Source organism: Volvox carteri (assembly GCF_000143455.1).
Source record: "Volvox carteri f. nagariensis unplaced genomic scaffold VOLCAscaffold_13, whole genome shotgun sequence".
NCBI lineage: Eukaryota > Viridiplantae > Chlorophyta > Chlorophyceae > Chlamydomonadales > Volvocaceae > Volvox > Volvox carteri.
In genome coordinates, this window is record NW_003307556.1 from 332,238 (window position 1) to 353,081 (window position 20,844).

The 20,844-nt window shown below is 61.7% G+C and overlaps 1 protein-coding gene across 1 annotated transcript in view; it reads right to left on the bottom strand.

The window, feature by feature from the left end:
* Positions 1-15,992, bottom strand: part of VOLCADRAFT_117048 (uncharacterized protein) — a gene marked incomplete at both ends in the record, with an annotated part of 20,334 nt that extends 4,342 nt beyond the window's left edge. Inside the window, 12 exons of the mRNA XM_002949192.1 lie at positions 126-286; positions 865-963; positions 1,812-1,971; positions 4,021-7,914; positions 8,420-8,691; positions 9,106-11,437; positions 11,760-11,882; positions 12,199-12,270; positions 12,753-12,887; positions 13,196-13,309; positions 13,725-15,844; positions 15,896-15,992. Of these exons, the coding sequence (XP_002949238.1) occupies positions 126-286; positions 865-963; positions 1,812-1,971; positions 4,021-7,914; positions 8,420-8,691; positions 9,106-11,437; positions 11,760-11,882; positions 12,199-12,270; positions 12,753-12,887; positions 13,196-13,309; positions 13,725-15,844; positions 15,896-15,992 (9,579 nt within the window). The remainder of the gene's footprint in view (positions 1-125; positions 287-864; positions 964-1,811; positions 1,972-4,020; positions 7,915-8,419; positions 8,692-9,105; positions 11,438-11,759; positions 11,883-12,198; positions 12,271-12,752; positions 12,888-13,195; positions 13,310-13,724; positions 15,845-15,895) is intronic.
* Between the last annotated feature and the right edge of the window lie 4,852 nt (positions 15,993-20,844).

The following is a 20,844-nucleotide window of genomic DNA, read 5'->3' on the forward strand; positions in this document are numbered from 1 at the left end:
GACTCCAATTGTCCAGTCAACCGTTCAGGCCGCCCCCCGGCCCCCCCCCCCCCCCAACCCGCCTCGCCTTTTCCACCACCACCTCCTAACCCTCTGCCCAGTCAGTTCCCGCCGTCCTGTCGCACCTCCGGCAGACGCTGCTTGGCGGTCTCCAGGGACTCCCGCCACTGGTTCAGAGGACGGAGGATACCCAACATCAGCCGCCGCTCCATCTCCAGTACGGCAGCCCGTATGCCGTTGACGTCCGCGTCCGCGCCCAACAGCTCCGAGGGGTAATCGTGGGAGACTGGGTTAAAACAATGGGGACGCGGCGAAGCGCGAAACGAGAAAGGATCAAAATTAAATGTTCTACAGTTCGTATTCCGTTAGAATTAACGAATTTAATGTTTGTCAGTCTGGTGACCTTGGAGACCCCGTTCTCCATGGCCGTGTACGAAGAGCTGGGGGTCCAGTTACGTCCCTTTTTGATTAGGGGGCCGTGGGGTAGTAACGCAAATCCAGACGGCATAAAAAAACATGTACACATATGGCTTCGTACATACGTACGTACGTACGAACATAGGTGCAATGGATTCATTGCCCGAAGCTCCGAATCCCCATGCGCAGGGCGTACGACCGAACGTGGGGAAACCGGCACTCTTTGAAGTAACTGTGGCGGTTATATCCCGCGGGCCCAACAACCCCCGGGAGTTAAGGAGCGCGCACGGGTGGGCCAGGCAAAACCCACACGCGAGAGGACCTGGCAGGGGGGGTTGCCTCTCGCACACATTAGGTTCGCGGCCCAAACACTCAACATTGCGAGTTGTGGGAGGGGGGAATCCTTCCCGCACCCCGGCCTCCTCCCCGCTTCAGAAGAAAACCCACCTCTCGCCCGCACCGGTTCCGCGAGTCCCCCGTCCGGCAGGTGGTCCCACACGCGGGGTAGCGGCACCGAGATGATGGGGGTGATGCAGGAGATGAAGTCTGAGGGGGAGACGTAGGAGGAAGGGGAAGGGGAGGGGGGGCGGAGGGGGGAGATACTCATGCCGGGGGATGGGGGGGATGGGCCGGGGGCCCGGGGAGAAAGGGTGAGGTAAGGGGATGAGGAAGGCAGAGGAGGGGGGAAGTAGGAGGCGGAAGAGTGCGGTGGCAGGTGTACGGCGGTTATCGTACTGCTATCGTACTGTGTTGGTATGTACAGTTGGGATGTGTGCGGAGCGTGCTGGGACTGGAACCAGGGATTACAACGGATGCCGTTGACCAGAGATGTATCGATTGGTGAAGATGCTGCGGATCGGCGCTTTGGACTGCGCAGATCGACAGAGCATTAAAAGACAGTTATTATTAGTGATTCAGGTCCACAAGGCCGTGGTAGTTTTATTTCAGAGCAGTTGTGTAGCATTTACTCTGATGCCGTGTTCAATTTCTGCACGGAAAGCTCCTCGGCACTGCTCTAGTTTTGTCGCGGCTCTCATCCCCAATCTCGGCATCCAAGGCCTTGCGGCGGACATGCGGACTCGCTCCGTGAGCATTTTGGAAGCCCGTTGCCGGGACGGCCTTGGACTGTCCAAGTCGCGAGCTTTTTTTTTCAAATTCGAATCCTTTAACTCTAGCATTTTGGCGCCAATCCCGAAGCGGTAGATCAGCGGAAGACCCGGCCGCCGTTGGAGTCGGGCGTGCTGCGGCCAAAGCGGCCATCAAATGCTTAAGATGCCTTCCTAAAGATGTTCTCCAAGATGTGGTGAAAATGGCTTGCTGTCTTCAGCTTCTTGCCGCTAGTCAACCTGCGGAAAGGTCGGGTCGCGCAGACCGTTCAAATACCGTTCAAATACCTGTCGTGGCATGCTGGAAAGTCTGCAAATTGCGAGCGAACTCGGACATGCGGCGCGAAAAGTCCTCCGCTTCCTCATACATCTTGGTGGTTCTCATGACCCCCTCCACGGCTGTCCGCTCGCCACCTGTGCCCGGGTGGCCATAGCGCACCATGCTGCCCTGTGGAAGAGCACAGCGGGCGGAGCAATCGTAGAGCAGGAAATACTTCTACTAACAGCTTCTAAAACGCAGCATGGAAACAGTGAAGCGTGCACGCGATCGCCTTTTGGTAAACCAAGGGTGAGAAGGAAGCTGCCGAAACATGGCGCCGGAATGCACCGCTTCATCTGTGCTTTGAAACCCAATCAGCTAACGGGGAGCAGGGCGGCATGAAGGTAAAAGCCCGGCTACAAGCAGGGGAGAGCAGGGGTTGCCTTGGTGCGCGTCTGTTGCTAACCTCACCGGCGTTAATGCTTGTAACATCCGGCCGCCTTATATTTCGATTCTTTTGCTAATAGCTGTCGCCAGAGCCTTCACAGGAATAGAGGGCTCTCTGTAACTCACTCAAGGAGTTGTGCCGACCAAAGGGTCAGAAGGTTCAACGAAGCAAATGATTGAGCTGATTGAGTAGCTAAGCAAGGTGGATTAGACCATGGCTCAGATTTGGGTTCTGACGGATTACTTGTCTGCGTAGCAAGCAGTAATTCTCATCTTGAAAATCTGGGGCTATCAGTCTTTTCGCCGCCGCTCTGTCGTGCGCATGGACATCTCAGCACTCCAAAGGCCGAGCATGACGTCAGTCGACAGACACAGGCTCGCCTTTCCGAACGTCTCCGTTAACACGCTGTAGGCGAACCCACTGCATCCTAGAGTGGTGAACAATAATACAGGGCAGCAGAAAATGTTCAACAACAAGCGTCAAGCCGCAAACACCTCACGCATAACATCCCCAGATTCCTGTTTACATATCTTCTTCCGGCTGTCGTTCTGCCGACAGTAAGCGCAAATTTTAAATGCCGCACCCACCCACAGTCCGATAGCCCTTGGACGCTCGAATTGCCACCTCTTCAACTTCTTCAGGGTGGCACCATGCAAAAGTAGCACCCCAATAGTCTTTCTTCCTTGACCTCTTCAACCCCCTATCTACTACTAGAGCCATCAGGTAGGGCAACTTAGCGTCCCGTTGACCCACGGGTCAAACGGTCTGTCACGTGAACGGCTCCTGCATTCGCATGGTCCCCGTGTGATAGCGCGGGACCTCAGCTGGAGTGCAAAGCAAAGTAAAGGAAGTAAGAAGGAAAGGAAGGAAAAGCTATCCTTTGGTGCTTTGGAAGACAAACCCAACATACCGTTACATCCCCAACGAATGCACGCCGCCACGCAGCCCCCTTTCCCCCGCCCTCCCGCCACTCACTCAATTCGTACACTCACAACCTGCAAACCTCTATTCCCCCCCGACCATCGCGCATCAGGCGAGGACAGACCCCCCCCTCTCCACGCCGCAACACTGCACGCCATGTCAAGCCGCGGCCCCCACCCCCACCCCACACAAACCCATGGGAACCCGGACCCCCCCAGCCCCCGCCGCATTCCTTCCATTGTCCCCTTCCCAGCCAATCGCACTCGCGCATATGAACGGATGAAGTGCAACCCCTCAGGCTTCCCTGATAGCCAGCCCTGCACGCAGTCTTACTGACCGTTCCCAATCCTGCGTAACCTGCACGGCGCGCTCGTTCAAAGTCACAGCTGTCGCGGATACATGACTGTATGTGAGGCTGCATCCGTGACCACCTCCACTCTGTCCGATAAGAAGCACCTAACGAAAGCGGACAACTTAACGTGGGCAGACTGGGGAGAGACAGAGAAGCGGGCGCACGAATCGAAGGACGGAAAGGGAAGGAAAGGAAAGGGAAGGGGAGGGAAGGGGAGGGATACATAAGACGGGAGCCAAAGATTGGGAACCCCCCGGAGCGTGGGCGATATAAGGCAGGTTAGGATATTACCAGGGCCGCAAACATTGGTTTTTGCTTCGAGTTTGAAGAATTTCCCTGTCAACATAAGGGTTATTTCCTTTTCGGCGCGTCGAGCAGGGCAACAGACAGACATGGCGACAGACATACCTCCTGGCTTTCCCGCTTTCCTGGAAAGGTGCATACCAGTCTAGTCTAGTGTAGACACGAATACAAACATGGACACGAACCGCTTCATAGCAAGGCCCTACTGCTGTACCTTCAGCGCCGTACGCAAGCGTTGCGGCAGCTGCACAGTTGACAGCGCCAGTCCGCCGCCGCCGGAGCCTGGTAGCTGTTGCAGTACAGCCTGCCGTACAGCTCTCGCCACCCATGGCTCCAAGCGTGCACCCGCCGCTGTGTCTGCCTCCGGCAGCAGCGGATCGCGACCGCCGGCGCCACCGCCGCCGCCGTCGCCGCCGCGCATTCCGTATGCGGCCGCTGAGAAGCCGCCATAGCTCGGGCTGTAGCGACTTCTGGTGGGAAGGCCGCGGCCGTACCCGCCGCGGCCGCCATAACCTGGACTTCGGCTACGGCTCCGACTTGGGCTGCAGTTAGGGCTGCGCCAGCGTCGATGGCTAGCGGGTAACAGGCCGCCAGGCGCCGGCGTGCCGCTGCTCCGAAACCATTCACCGCCGCCGCCGCTGCCGCCCCCAAAACCAGGCGCGAAGCCGCGGCCTAGACTGTGCCGGAAGCTGGGACTAGAGCTACCCCGGCTGCGGCTGCGGCTGCGGCTGCGGCGTCGAGCTCCGGCCCAGTCCGGGCTCCATCTGGGGCTGCGGGAGTTGCTGGGACTGCGCCAGCGGCGGCGTACGGCGGTACGGGAGGGCTGCCGGCCGCGGTGGATCCTGGGCGACTCACTGCGGCCCCGGGCCGGACCGCGACCCCGGCTTGGGCTTCGGCTTGGGCTTCGGCTTGGGCTTCGGCTTGGGCTTCGACTTAGGCTTCGGCTTGGGCTTCGGCTTGGGCTTCGACCTCGACTTCGACTTCGGCTAGGGCTTGGGGTTGGGTTTCGGCTTGGGCTTGGGCTTGGGCTTGGGCTTCGGCTTGGGCTTGGGCTTCGGCCTCGACTTCGACTTCGACTTCGACTTCGACTTCGACTTCGACTTCGACTTGGGCTTCGACTTCGACTTCGGCTTTGACTTTGACTTGGGCTTCGACTTCGGTTTCGACTTGGGCTTCGGCTAGGCCTTCGGCTGCTCTCGCTGCGGCTGTGGCTACGGCTGTAGCCTCCGCTGGTGCGGCTTCGGCTTCGGGTTCGGCTACGGCTACGGCTACGGCTGCTACTGCTAGCCCTCCCTCGCCGCCGCCGGCTGCGACTGCTGCTGGGACTGGGGCTGGGACCTCTGCGCGTGCGGGTGTCGCCGTGACTGCGGCTGTGGCTTCGGCTACGGCTACGGCTAAGCGTGTGGCCACGGCTGTGGCTGCGAGCATTGCGGCTGCGGCTGCGGCTCCGGCTGCGGCTACTACCGCTGCTGCGACTTTGAGTCCAACTTCGGCTGCTGGTTGAATTCGTGTTCCGGCTCGGACTGCAACGGCGACCGGGGCTGGGGCTGGGGCTGCAATCATTGCTTGCCGCGGGGCTCGCCCCATGCTGCTGCTGCTGCTGCAACCGCGACTGCGGCCCGTCAGGCTGTCCTCCGCTGCTCGTACATGTCCTGCAGCTGTCGTTGCCGCTGCTGCCGCTGCGACCACGTTCCCCGCCGCCGCCGGAGCCGGTGGGCTGCCCTCGGCTCCGGCTCCGACTTCGGGCTGGGCTGCGAGCTGGGTTTCGGCTTGGGCTTCGACTCTTGCACTTTTGCAAAGGAGATTGAGACCTGCTGCTGCCGCTGTCACTGCTGCTGTTGCTGCTACTGCTGCTACTGCTACTACCGCTGCTAGTCATGCAACCGCTGCCCCCGCGGCGGCGCTGGCCGCTCCGGAAGCTACCGCTGCCACATATGCTGCCACTCATACGCGGCTCACCTACCGCGGCCGCCACATTCGCCACCGCTGCCGCCAATCCCAGCTCCGGCGCCCATTCACCCTCCTCCACCTCTCCGCTTTCACCTCTGCCGTACTCTTGTACGGCTGTAGCGGCCGCCGCGGCCACCGAAGTAGCTCCTCTGCCTGCTTCAGCCGCCGGCATCCTCGCCCTCATTGATGCTGGCCCCACGACCAAACCAGAGGCCTGTTGCGCTCCGATACCATCATCAGCTGCTCCGAGCTCCTTCGGTATATTGGTATATTGGTTTTGGAGACCGGGTACCCCCTTGGGTACCTCCTCAGCCGATCCCGCAGCAGCAATAGCTAGTACTGCCCGTTCACTGCCTCCAGCGGCGCTCCCGGGCGGAGCTGCCGCCCCCGGCGGGCCGCTGCACGCCGCTGCAGCCACACTGTCGCCGCCGCCTCCGTCTCGGCCGGCGGAGGCGGAGGCGTTGGCCTTGGTGGTCACATGCGTCCCTGCGGCGGCGCTGGCAGGTGCAGCGGGGGCGGTGACGACAGCAGCCCTGCCGCCGGCTGCTGCAGCTTTGCTAGGCACGGCGGGGGTTGCCTTGAGTTTGGCATGAACAGTAGTGGCGGCAGCAAGGGGCACGGCGGCGACGGCAGCAGCTGTCGTCATGAAGATGGCGACGGAACCCTCCGTCGCCTGGGTGGCCTTGGCGTTGGCGTCAACGCCGCCGACGGCCGTTGCGGCGACTGCGCCGTCTGAAACACCCTTGGCCGCATGCCCACCCGCTGCGGGATTGGCGACACCAGCGCCGGCGACGGCAGCGCCGGCGGCGGCAGCGCCGGCGGCGACAGCGCCGGCGGCGACAGCGCCGGCGGCTGTCGTACAGGCCTCCCTAGCTTCCAGCGCCTCATGCTTCGGATTGAGCCTCCCCTTATCCTCTTTACCCCTTAGGCACCGAGGCGCCTTCTCCTCCTTCCCCACGGCTCTCTCAACCGCACCCGCCTTGACACTCCCCCCTTCCTTGCCGCCGTACTCCTTGCCGCCGTGGCCCTCATACTCCTCCTGGTCGCCGACTCCCCCCATCTCATAGCGGGTTGCACCTGCCATCTTGCCATCCCGTCTGCCGTTTCGATTTACGTCTTCGGAGCGGTTCCCCCTCGGCGTCACCAGCTTCCGTCCACCACCCTTCTCAGGCTGCAACGGCCGCTTTGCCAACTCGCCCTGGCCCTGGGCCCTGCCCTCGGCGTCTGCGTCCGCTCCTGTTCGCCCCTTCTCCCTGCGCTTCGCATGTCGCTCTGGGTAATCCTTCAGATCCTCTCCGTGCCGGGATTCATGGGGTTCATGGCGCCGACGAGTGAAGTCAGCGTGCCCGTGCCGCTCCTCCGGATCCGTTGCCGACGGCAGCGGCGGCGCCGTACCAGGCGGATGCAGCGTCTGGCAGAGACCGCCGCCGTTGGGGCCCGGGGGCGACCTTGCCACTGGCAGTGTACAGCTCTCTGGCCGACCTGGCGGCGCAACCGGCACTGCAGCCGCCTCCGCTTTCTTCCGATGACGTGCCTTTGTAGGTGGCGAGGGTGATGGGGACCGCGAAGACGACGGCGGCTTCTTTCCGGCGACGCGAGCGCCGCGAGCGTCGCCACCGCCGCCGCCGCCGCCGCCGGCATCATTTTGCGGGTTCTGGCTTCCGGGATTTTTCATCCGCTGAGCGGTGTGGCTCCGCCTTCTGCGGCGGCTAGGGCGGCGGCTGCGGTCCCGGGGCCGACCTCGGCCTCGGCTGGCGCTGCGGCTCCGGCTCCTGCTCCGGCTGATGGTTACACTGCGACCTCGTCCCGGTGACCAGCGCCTTCTCCTTCCACGGCCATGGACCGGCATGTGTGTACCCGCCACGTCAGCAGGGGAGGGAGATCCCTGCCGTACCGGTGGCGGCAGCGATAGTGGTACGGAAGGCGTCGTACCTCCCTCCCGGCGGCCGCTTGGCGCCGGGTGACTGCACCGCCGCGGCGGCGGCGACGGCGAATCGTTTCGTCCTCGCGACGCCAGCTGCGGCGGCGGTACCGGCGGCGGTAGCGGCGGCGGCGGTGGCGGCGGCGGCGGCAGCGGTAGCCTGGGCTCATCTAGTAAGTGACGTGAGGCAGGGTTGGCCCGGAAGCGGCTGTTGAACCTCTCCCCCGGGTTCAGGTCCTACGGCGAGGGTGGGGGGTGGGGGTTCGCGTGGAAAGGGGGAAGGGGCTCAGGAAGGAACCCCCTCGGACTCGCGACAGGACTAGGACCGATCGACCGATGGAACCGATTAGTACGCTGATGATAATGGTGATGATGATGATATGGGTCGATAAGCGGGGAAGATAAGGCGCGACTTGCGAGGCAAGGACAGGCGCACAGCCTGAACCTGGATGTGAGTGAGAGCTTCCGGCCAGGGGGTTGGAATGAAAGAAAGGGCTGTAGCCGTGTGGGGGCCACGGCGCTAGGTATCTTGCAATAGGGGGCCGATAGCAGGAGCAGGCGCAGGAGGACGAGGAAGGGGAGGAGGGAGGGGGGCCTTCGACTAGTGCCCAACGGTGTCGTGGTGGTGGCGACTACGGCAGCTGATTGCAATAGCTTCGCTGTGCAGTGGCTCTCGAGAGTCGAGTCCTCCCCTCCCCAACCCCCTCCCCTGCGACCCCCCAGGCGACTTCACTCGCCACACCTGCTCAAAGAGATGTGGCCGCCGCAGCAGAAACGTGGAAGGCTTGGATCTGCCCAGTAGCTGCTGTGGAATGGGCATCCGCTCGCGAATCTGAAACAACGTCAGCGGCCTGCGGTACAACAGCCGGTACAACCCACGCTCGTACTCCGCCAGCAGGGCGTTGTACTCCGCGTCAGGCAGCTCCGCGGGAGATGCGGCCGACGCTGTGGCCGCTGTGGCCGCCGTTGCTTCCGGCGGCGGAGGCGGCGGAGGCGGCGACTGTAGCGCCTGCACTGCTCGGACAGCAGCCGCCCTGTGATGTTTGGGGCTACGGCTGCGGCTGCGGCTGCGGCTACGGCTCGAGCAACAGCTGTGGCTACGGCTCGAACAACGGCTGCGGCTACGGCTGCAGCTACGGCTAACACAGCGGCTCGTTGTTGCGCTGGTGCTGGTGCTGGTGCTGGTGCTAGGGCTTGCTGGTCGCCTGTGCAGTCGCAGCGGCGGTGGCGACATGGACGGTGAGGTGGCGGGTCTGCTGCTGCCTGGTCGATGTGAGGTCGAGCTCTTCCGGCCCCGAACCCGGTGGCAGACCCGACTGCGACTGCGGGTGCGACTGCGACTGCGACTGCGGTTATGGCCCCTACTTCGTCTGCGGCTCCGGCTACGATTTCGACCAGTGCTGCGATTCCGGTGCCTCCACTGCTTACTGTGACTCTGGCTTCGGGCTTTGCTCCGTTTGCGCTTGCGGATGGTGGCGCTGGTGGTGCTGCTGCTGGTGGTGGTGCTGCTGGTGGGACTGTGACGTAAGTCGGACTTTGGTTTCGGATAGTTGCTGCGGCTGGTGCTCCGCCGGCTGCGTCGACGACGTTTTTCACCCCCAGCGGCCTTCCTGGAGCCACGCGCCGTCGCCGCCAGCGCCGCCGTCGCTGTCTTCGTGTGTCGCTCGGATGCTGGTGCGTCGTTGGGTCGGAGTACCTGTGCTGTCGCGGGTGCTGCTGCCACAGCAGGCGGCGCAGCTTCCGATGAGACGAGGTCATGAGGTCCCGACCGTTCCGGAGCCAACTCTCCCGCTGCCGTACCTCCATTACCCCGACCCCGACTCCTGCTCAGACTCCGACTTTGAATTGCATCACCCAGGAGTGTTCGCAAGTCCGCCGTCACCGCTGACGCCGCAACGGGCCCCGCCGCCGGCGTCGCCTCCAACGCTGCCAGCTTAGCCGCGGCGCTTGCTCCAGCCTTGGCGCCGGTGCCGCCGGTGCCGCCTCCTTGCCATTGCTGAAGCCCGATCTGGAGCTCCGATCGCGCTTTGCGGGCTGGCGGCGACGGCGACCGCGGCGGCTGTAGCTGCTTCGTCTGCTTGAGCTTATCTCCGTCAGGACTCCACTGCAGCCGTCGCAGCGCCCGGCGCTCCGCCTTGTTCAGGTATCCGCCGCCGTTGCCGCCGCCGGCTTCAGGACTACCTGCAGTACCGGAACCAGATCCAGATAAAGATGCCGGAATGTCATCGCCGCTGGCGTGCTGTCCTCCGCCGGCACCGCCACTTCCATCGGCTCCGAAGTCGCGAGGGGAGCCCGGGGCAGCCCGGGCCGCTGGGGGCACCCAGGAAGCGGCAGCAGCGGCAGCAGATGCCGAGAGGGACACAGCGCAGCGCCCCCGAGGGCTTCCGCCGCCGCATGCTGCTGCTGCTGCTGCCGCTTCTGGGGGCGGGGTAGAGGTACGTTCCGCCGCGCTGGTTCGCAGCAAGGACGCAGCTCTGGTGGCGCCGGCGGAGCCAGCAGCAGCAGCAGCAGCTGCAGCAGCCGCGGCGAGAGCTGTGGCGCTTGACAGAGCCGCATGCTTTCGACTGCCCATTGCCTGAAGTTCCGTCTGATCCAGCTCGATGTGCTGTGGAGCTAAACCGGCGGCGGCGGCGATGGCGGCATCGGCGTCAAAAGTCTTAGCACCGGTCCCGACGGTGCCGCTGACCGCAGCTGTTGCTGGCTGTACGGCAGCGGATCGCTGGCGAGGCGGGTTGAGAAAAGAGGGATCATGCTGGGAGCTATGGACGGTACGGCCACCGCAGCTAGCGACGGCGCCGTCCACCCCCTCTACTACGTCTCCATTACCTTGGTCGTGGTGGTCGCCTCTCCAATGGCCGCGCGGCGCTTTTGACATGTGGCTTTGCTCGTTCTTTCGTTTCTCCTGCTGCTCCTGCTGCTGCTGCTCCTGCTGCTGCTGCTCCTGCTGCTGCTCCTGCTCTTGCTGCTGCTGCTGCTCCTGCTCCTGCTGCTGCTGCTGCTGCTGTTGTTGCTGCACCAGCGGCGGCCGGACCTGCAGCAGGTGGCACGCCTGCTCCTCCTCCTTCCGCAGACAGCTACCCCCCCAAGTAGCCGCCACGCCCTCGGGCTCACGCCCCTGGCTCCTGCTGCGGGACCGGGCCCCGCTCCGCCCGGTGTGTACCTCAGGCTGGGCCTCGACAGGCCCGCCACACCCGGGGCCGCCACACCCGGGGCCTGGTTTATCTTCAGTGGTAGGGCTAGTGGTAGGGAGTATGTAGCCGATGGGGATATGGCCACCGAGGAGTACGTCAGGAGCTGGTGCTGATCGTACAGTAGATGGTGGTGGTGGTGCTGCGGCGGCTGGACGGGACTTCCCCGCCGCCTGCGCCTCCTCCTCCTCCTCCTCCCCATCCTCATTAATCGTGGATTGCCATCCCCCCCGCCTATGGACGCGAGGATCCCGCCCACAACCTGCTTGCGCCGGCACCTGCTCCCGTTGCTGCTTCTCTTGTTGCTGCCGCCATCGTTTCTCCCGTCCTAGCTCCTGATCTGAAGCCGCTGGCCGCAGCTGTGAACGTAAATCTGGCTCTTTAGGCTGTGGCTGTGGCTCTGTCGGAGCTGTAGCTGGCGCCGTCGCACCCTGTCCGGGCGCCTCCACCTGCTCCACCTGCTCCACCTGGTGGGCCATGAGTCTCCGCATGAGGGCCCCGAGGGGCCGCCACGACTCAGGCGGGCGGTTGAGGGCGGCGCAGATGGCCTCGTAGTGCGGTCGGGCGGCCTCCTGGCGACGGAGGTAAGGGCACAAGCCGAGGGGATGAGCAGACAGACACATGAAGAGGTCACAAAGGTTGACAGGGCAGAGGATGGCAGAGGCGACTCCACCGACTTCGGAAAGCAAGCCATGGAGGGCACAAGACATGGAGATGGTCCTGGGGTTGAGGTCACCCCCATTACGGGGTCCTCTGTTGAGTGCTGTTAGGGCACGCCAGGAGAGGGGGGAAGGGCGAGAGAAAGGCAGACAGGCCTCAAAACAAGCCAAAACCCCAACCAGCAACGTGTGCAGATGCGCTAAGGGGAGGTACAATGCACGCAGGCGTGCATACCTTCCATCGTATGTACGAATCTGGATCTCGAGGGTCGTACAGTCGACGCCGGTGAGTGGAGATGGCGCGCACGTGGGGTACACATTCACCATGCCGTACAGCACGAGCGACGGCATCAAAGAGCTGTACATCCGGCACGGGGCGAGGGAGGCGTGATGTGACACGCCGGGAGCGTAATTCCGGGAAGGGTAATTTTCACGCTAGCGGCCGCGGCTCACAAAAAGATGCGTTTGCATGTGCCGTACGCAGCTTTCTCCCTCCCTCCCCCCCGTAGCGGAGAAAATCAACACAGATGCGATGATGGGGATGATAATGCCGTTACCCGGAGTACGACAGACACCCGCTGTAGCGTACATGCCACACCATGCCTCTGAACATTCCGCCGTACACAGTACGGCACGTTACTCCTCCGCCGCCGCCGCCCCGTGCCCTCACGCACCTCCCCGGCCGGCAGCCCCCCAAGATGCTGCCCGGCCAGAGCCCCCTCCAGCACCGCCTCGCTGAGCTCCCCCTGAGATGGGGGGCACAGGCCACCAACGGGCCGCTGAAGCGGATCGGAGGAGCCGTCCTGCCGTACACGCGGCTCCAGAACCAAATTGGGTGCCCCTGCTGGTCGTGAAGTGTGGGCGGTCACAGATAAATTGGCGGCAGTTGTAAAGAAAAGAGATGTGGAGGACGCCGTGGGTGAGTGCGGGGATGGAGGAGGCGTGTGTTGAATGAATTACCAATTAAAGTGGGCTCAGCAAAAGCTTCATGGAGGTCTGCAGCTCGAGCCCTCTATCTATGCAGCTCGAGCCCTCTATACATACATGTCTGTATGTCTATATGTCTGTATGTCTAACATGGATATGTACTTGGAGATTGAAGTAATAATTTTGCAGAAATATACATCGTTGCAGCAAGGAGATTCCTGGATTCAAACTGGAAGCTTCTAGAAGTCAGGATCCAAGTGCCAGAATCCAGGTCGCCTTGCGATCCAGGTCGCCGCTACACCAGCACCAGCACCAGCACCAGCACCAGCACCAGCACCAGCACCAGCACCAGCACCAGCACCAGCACCAGCACCAGCACCAGCACCAGCACCAGCACCAGCACCAGCACCAGCACCAGCACCAGCACCAGCGCCCCCTACCTGGGCCCTGTGGCCGGTCCGCCCTCAGAATGCGCCGCGCCTCCACCACCTGTTGCGATGAGGGCCCCCCATCTGCAGCTGCAGACTGCTGCTGTTGCTGCTTTGGGTGTTCTTGTGTTTGTTGTTGTGGTGTTGGTGGTGGTTTTTGTTGTTGTGGTTGTTGTTGTGGCTGTGGTTGTGGTGGTTGTGGTGGTTGATGTAGTAGTAGTTGTGTTTGTTGTTGTGGTTGTAGACCGGTTCCTGCGGGTCCGTCCATTCCGCGCGCCTCCCTCCCATTCGTCAGCACCACCACCAGGCCCCGCACCAGCTGCAAGGGCAAGTGGTGAGCACGCCAAAAGGACTCCACCTCCGCAAGATCAGCCAGCAGCGGGCCAGGGACGTACAATTGCCGTACGAGATCATGGCTCAGTTCCACGTGCTGTACGGCATGGGCGGGGGAGGAAAGCTCAGTAGATCAATAGGGACATAACGACTACAAAACAATCCGCATCTTGGCGCGGCCGTTCTTTTCCTAGCCGGCCCTTTACGCAACCAAATTCACGGTAAGGAAGGAAACCCTTCATGTTGCATCGCCTCCCCTCCCCTGCACATCCCCGCCCCCACCCGCACCCCCGCACCCCCTTGACCTTCCAGAGGCTCCAACTCACTTCCAGTTTTCTCTTCTCCTCCTCCTCCACAGCAGCAGTAGCAGCAGTAGCAGCAGCAGTAGCAGTCGCAGCAGTAACAGCAGCAGCAGTAGAAGTCGCAGCAGTAACAGCAGTAGCAGCAGTGGCAGCTGGAGTGCCCATCAGTTCGCCCTGGTGGGCCCACCAACCGGCATCCCCCCCCTGTACCCGGGGGGGTTGGAGCTGCAGCCACAGCCCCGGGGGGGGCCATTGCAGGTCCCCAATGGTGAGCGGCTCTGGGGTGAGGATGTCGACAGGCAACGGCGGCAGCTCGCATGCGTCGCCCAGGGACCAGGTTCTGCCGCCGCCGGCTGTGGTACGGCAATTGGCTGCAGAAACTGCAGTACCAGCCGTCGGGGCAGCGCCGCTGACGCTCTGTGCCGACACAGGCCCTGATGCCGGACCCCGGCGGCCGTTGGCACAAGGTACAGCTACCGCCGCTGCAGCCGCCAGCGCATCGGGGTCGTACAGCTGCGTCAGCAACTGTTCGACTGACGGAGCAACAGCCTGTGCGGCCGTAGCTGCCGCCGCCGGCATCGCTGATGCCAGCGGAAGGCCGCCGCTGTAAGGATCTTTGCTACTGCCGCCAGCCACCTCAACGCCGCCGCCGCTATTGCCACCCGCATTGCCGTCCTTCCGAGTTGCTACTGCTACTGCTACTGCTGCGGTTGCTGCTGCTACCCGGCGATATCGAAGCGCGGCACCATCAGCTACGTCGCTGATGCCGCAGGGGCCAGCCGTTTCCGAGACCTCGTTTAACCCACCACGGTATGCACGACATTCTTGTTCACGTACTTGACAATCCTTGCTCTTCATCCGAGACCGCATGCCGCGCTCCCGTTCGCGATCTTCACGACCACTGCGCTTCTGCTTTTCCCGCTTCTCCTCTTTCTCCCTCTCCTTCTCCACCTTCTCCTTCGCGACCTTGTCCCGGTCCTTCTTAACTTTAGCTTTGTCAGAGTCCTTATCCTTCCTTCTGTCTTTGTCCCTGTCCTTGTTCTCGCGCATGGGCCGGCCCCCAATATCGCATCCGGCTGTATCCGGCTGCGTTCGCGCAACGGAACGAACAGCAGCAACATGATCAGCTGCAGCAGCAGCAGCAGAACCAGCGGGTGGAGGCCTGGTGCCCCCGGCACTGCGGCACCCCGTTGATAGGGCCCCTCCCGCCGCCTCAACAACCAGCTCCTCCTCTCCAACATCCGCCGTCTCGGCCATTGGGCTTGATGGCGATGTGCCGGCAGCGGCAGCTGTCGCGACGACATTGCCGGCAGCGGCAGCCCCTGACTGCCGGCCACTACCACCGCCACTACATGCCTTCCCGGGGAAGGCTAGAGCTGCAGCTGGCGATGACGCCGCAGCCGGCAATGACGCAGTCTTGGCAGTGCGAATACGCACCAGTCGTCGCGGTGCATGGCGGTCCTTTGTATCACCCGCTGGAACCAGCTGAGCTGGCGGCGGCCCACTGACGGAGATGCCGATCGCTGCAGCAGCTCCGCCGCCGCCGCCGCCGCCACCGCCGCTGGCAGTGGCTGCCTCCCGCCGGCCCGAAGGGCGCCGGGAGGAAATTTCGGCTGGTCTTGCGTCCGACCCAAATCGGCACTCAGATTGGGGTGACCCAGATCGCGGAGCAGCTGGAACGATTTGGGTCACGTTATCCCTGGGGCCGTGTGTGGACGCCGCTGCGGCTGCAGCTGCAGTTGCTGCTGTTGCAGCTGCAGTTGCTGCTGTTGCTGCATTCATCGCGGTCGGCAAGGTGCCCGCCAAGGGGTGGGCACCCGACGGCGCCGGGGCGGGTGTTGCTAAGGTGCAATCCGCCAGAGGCGGCTCCTCTGCTGCCGCTAACGGTGGCAGGCTAACACGCGACGGCGGGTCCGCCAGTGGCGCCGCCGCCGCCTCGCCGGGTGACAACTTGGCGATGTCAATTGAACCTCCTTGCGGAGGCTCCGTACGTATCTCCGTACATAGCTTCATAGCCTCAGGATCTGCAGTCACTACCGCTGCTGCTGCTGCTGTTGCTGCTGCAGCTGCTGTAGTTGATGTTGCTGCTGCTGTTGTTGTTGCAGCTTCGGCAGCGGCGGCGGCGGCGGCAGCAGCACGCTTCCATCGCAGCCTTGGGTCGTTTGGAATGCCGTGTCCTTCTGGAGCCGCTGCAGCCGCCGCCATGATTCGGTGAATCATCAGGGCCCCGTCTCCCCCGTCTCCAGGGGGCGAAAGGGTGAAGGATTCAGCGCCTGCAGCGGCGCCACCATCCTTTAGCGGCGGCAGCGGCGCCGCTGCCACTGGGCCCGCTGGGGCAGACACCGGGCCGCGGGCAAGCAGTGGCATGACACCGTATTTACTTGCGGAAATCAATGACAGGGCGCTGCTGCCGCCGCCGTCGTTGCCGCTGCTGGGGACATCGGCGGCAGCGACGGCGTGACGTCGCTCCATGTTCATATGGGTCGCGCCGCTTGCGTGGCAGCTTGGAAGGGGGGTCGGTAGAGCTGGATCCGATGGCGCATCAGAATGTGAGCGGTGCAAAGCAGCAGCTACAAGAACAGCAGAATTAGCAGCATCAGTAGCAGGTGCAGCGGCATTCTCTGCGCTGACTGCTGCGTTCATCGCTGTCCTCGGGCCTCTCAACGATCTATCACGAAGCGCTGCGGGCTGCGCTCCCCCCGTTGAAATGATCAGTCACAGACTCGACCCTCGATCTTCCGGTCACCTGAAAATCATCCGGACGCAGCAGCGTTGGTATTAATGAACCATAAAAGGCGCGCCTTGCCTCAGATCGTTTCACGCCAAAGTTTGTCCGAGGAAAAGCCGGGCCATGGAAGTTACCTCGTCGATGCGTTACGCTCGAAGCAACTGTTGTATAGCTTTACTGCTGGTGACCAGCAGAGATTATGTTAAGAATAGCCATGCGTAACTCAGCTGCTCTGCATTTTGGGGCGAAACGCGCCCGTGGGTCATTTTGAGTCACTTTTGAAAGGAAACACGCAACCAGCTACTGTCAGTTGCGCGCTTACGCCTTGAGGTGGTTAATTTCGGAATCTGGCTACAGGATAAAATCCTTCCTGCCCGTTCCGCCTTGCTACGAACGTGCGCAGGGCATCATAGGTCACAAATGCAGTTGAAACGCACGCATAACGTCTTTAACATCATTCCTTGGGTGCCAATTGATCTGTAATTTAGTAGATCTACGTTGCATGAGATGTGTTTCTGATACTGCCGCAGTACTGCCAAATGTGGACAGGCTTCCGTACAGATCTGCTCAAACTTTGCGTTACCCCGCAGATTCCAGCGCGCCAGCGCGAGGCTCTTTACCGCTAATTCCAGATCTAATTTGGATTTGTATTTGCTTGATTCTTCAGCGCTGCACCGAAGTAAACTCGAGATGCTACGGATCGCTTCGGCCAACCCTGCGGTGCGCGCACAGGTTCCATCCGTTTCGACCCTGGTGCTGCGCCGCCCTACTATAGGCAACGTCAAAGTACTCAGCGGCCGCTTCACGCTAGCGCCGAAGGGTACTGAAGAGGTTTCTTACGTGTAAGAAGGTAGAGAAGTGATGGGGACGGATAAATCACCTGCTCCCATTGCCAAGAACAGCCAAGATCCAGTTTTTCATGCATGTGCAAGCAGCCTAGCCGTATATAAAACGACTTGAACCGAACGAGCCATTTTGTCAATCTTACCCCCAAAACCCCCTGCAGGACATCGCAACCCCTGTAATGCCATCGTTTGATGGCTTCATTGGGTAATGTCCAAAAGCCACCAAGAAATATGACGCACGGTTGTTGTGTTTGCATGTCGTCGTGTTTGCGTGTAAAGTGTTTTGGCTCCGCCGGTCAACGCCGGTCAAAGCCGGTCTTCCATTTCAGTTCGTCGTCCCAGTTAGTACAGCTCCCGTACTAGAGTTTCATCTTCGTCCAATTTTGAGACCATACAGCCCATACAGCATCTCCGGAGAATCAGGGGAGGATAAAATACCAAGGAAAAGCTAGCCAACAAGCCGTTATAAGCCGTTACACCCAACGTACGCGCGCATGCCATGCTGCAGCCTCACAACACTCCACCCATCACCTTCACTCCCCTTTCACCCCCTTAACCCGGATCTATGCATCAGCCCGGACGCCCGCAGCTTCCGCCGACGCACCGCCCCACCCCCACACGGTACACATGATCACGACAGGCTGTGCATCTGTTCCAACCGGGAAGACCCTCCCTCCTCGTACTCCGAGGAGGAGGAGATTGGGGAGGAGAGGAGGAGGAGGGGAATCAACTGCCAAGCGGGGACGGCCGGGGTGATGGTGGTGTATTGCTGTGCCACCTCCGGCCCTACCTCTGCCTCCTCCCTCCTCCCGCCCCTCATCGCTCTCCTCCCCTATCACCGCCGCAGGTTGGACACAAGCTCCGACCCCGTGGGGGTGTTCCAATAGCGGCCCTTCGTATCCTGCATAGCAGAAACCAATCCAAAGATATTTTTAGGACTCCGAAGAAAACATTGGTAAATTTATTTAGTTCTACTGTCTATGGGCGCGTGCGGAAATTGTACGGATTACGCGGGAGTAGTACGGCCTTCACCAAATGATCTTGTTCAGTTTGAATACTGCTGATTTACCAAATAATATGTAAGATCTAGTGCAAAGTCGGTTGTAATAAATATAACAATTTATCTGATCAGATTTGCAGAAGATTAAAAAAAGAATGGATCGAGGCCGACTCGTCCAATTTTTTATAATTACTACATCCAAAAATGACGGACAGTTCTCAAATTTAAAAACATAGCATCTGAAGTTATAGAATAGCAGTGAGGGGCCACGGACGTTCGTAGGGTCTTTTGCCCGAGAGTCAACGTGGCATAGCAGCGTATATGTCTGGTCCACACACTGCAAAATATGCGCAAGCCAAGGAACCCAACCTCGGACAACCACGAAAGCAGCAAAACATGTCAAAGGGATCACACTCCTGACGTGGCCGTTTTGAACAGCGGTGCTGACGCGGCTCTGGGTTTTCGGGCGGCCTTAGGTTTTAGGGTAACTTATGGGAGGGTGGGATGGGGTGGGTGAGCCCGGAGCGGACCCCCCAGCGCCTCACAGCTAATAAGCAATAAATCACAAAAAAACCTGAAAATCTAATTTACTTGTTCAGTAATAAAAAGGGACCTCGCCACAGAGAAAAAAACTCTACTGCTGTAAGGCGTAATGTTGTACATGCGGTTTGATGGGATGAAGAAATGGCGCGGCTCGCTGCAGCTCTCCCCCCCGAATCACCACACCTTCCCCCCAAAGCCAACCCTTTCCTAACGGAGACACCGGGGAATACAGCTCCCAAAGCCCCAACCGCGTCTGGCCCACACCGCAGATCCGGCTCGCCCTCTCCAACTCCGAACGACTCTCCGGACTCTTCGGAACCCCTAGACAAGGCCCCCCCACACCCGCCCCCATGCGGTATCCCGAACCGCTCCACAGCCACCCATGAGCTACAACACAGCGACACACAAAGCACCCACCACGCGGAAGACCCCCTTCCGAATGCCTTCGTTGAGCGTCACGTTGACCTGGCTTGGACCGAAGTCTCGGGCCTCGGTGGCCAAGCACTTCACCAAGTCCGTGAACTTCCGGGGCTTGACGAAGAGAAGACGAGCCACGCGCTCGATGTCCCTCGTCACGCCAACGTCAGCGCTGCCGCCGCCGCCGCCGCCGCTGCTACGACCCTTACTGCTGCGGTCCCCCAGAGCACCACGCCGGTCGGTCTCTCGATCCAAATCCCGATTCGAATCCAGGCGACGTGTGTCCGAGTCGTGATGTATGTCATCCTTGAGGTGATGACGCCGCTTCCGGTCTCTGTCCCGCCTGGCTGGCTCCAGTTCCTTCACGTCCCCGAGGACAGCAGTGGCGGCGGCGGCGGTGGCGGCATGCACCAGCGACTGCTGGTCAGGCAGTTGCTGCTGCGGCATCTGCATAAGCACTTGTACCACCAACACCTGTTGCTGTTGCTGTGGCTGTGGCTGCGGCTGTGGCTGTAGCGGCGGCTGTTGCGACGGCTGTAGCAGCGGCGGCTGTTGCGACGGCTGTAGCAGCGGCGGCTGTGGCGGCGGCTGTAGCAGCGGCGGCGGCTGTGGCGGCAGCTGTAGCAGCGGCGGCGGTGGCTGTGGCTGCGGCGGCGGCTGCTCCTTAAACATCAAGTCCCGCAGCAGTGCCAGCTCGGGCCAGTGATGGTCGGGCCGGCGATACATCGCCTCGATAGCCGTACACATCATCCTGGCTGCCTCCGCGTCCGCCTGGTTGCCGTACGGATGGAAAGGTGGGAGCAATGGGGAGGGCAGGGGGTAACCCGGGGTGTATGCTGTTCAAGGCGGTGGGGGAACTTCCCCGATCCGGAACACCCCTCCCGCTGCCCTCCCGGAAAATCCCCCCCGCCCCTCCTCCCCATGATACACGCACCATTGTCGTGACCGCATCCGAGCGGTACGTGAAGCGGTGGCGCTGCAGGAACGCGAGTCGACGTGCATGCGGCAGGATGGCGGCCACTCGTGTTGCATGCGCACACATGTCGTACAGCTGCGACCCAAAGCCACAACGCGTGATAACAGGGAAGGGGAGGGGCTCATTAGGCGTTTGTTGTGTGTTTCAGGCAGAGCGTGACATGGGCAGTACACGACCTCTCCGCTGCTGGTGTGGCAATACGCGGTGCAGTAACTGCAAACCGCCTGCAGGAAGGCTCCAGGGGGCCGCACGGCGACATATGACCTCCTAGACTGGTTCCCTTGAAGTCCTCGGGCACTTCAACAACTTCGGACCACTGAATCCATAACCCCACCCCACCCCACACCACGCCACCCCACACCACGCCACACCACGCCACCCCACCCCATGCCACACCACCCCACGCCACACCACCCCACGCCACCCCACACCACGCCACCCCACACCACGCCACACCACGCCATCCCACACCACACCACCTGCAATGTGCGGCCCACGCACCTCCCCGGGCTCCGCCGCCAGCAGGAAGTCAACCAGTCGTTGGAACACCCGCTCGTTCCCCGCCAAGCTCACAGGTCGGTGGTCCTCCTGCGGCTGACTCACCTCCAGGTCGCCCGCCATCGCCTCCATAACGAAGGCAGGCACTGGAGCCGCCCCACGGGGAGCAGGATGGGGGCCGGGGGGTGGCGATCGGGACATGTCAGTGGAGGGGCGAGGGGGCTGCCCGCCTGGACGAATGGGCAGAGAGGACAGTCCTGCTATGCACAGGGGTTTGCCACGTCCAGCGTGCGAAGAAATACCTTAGAAGCGCACATGACTAT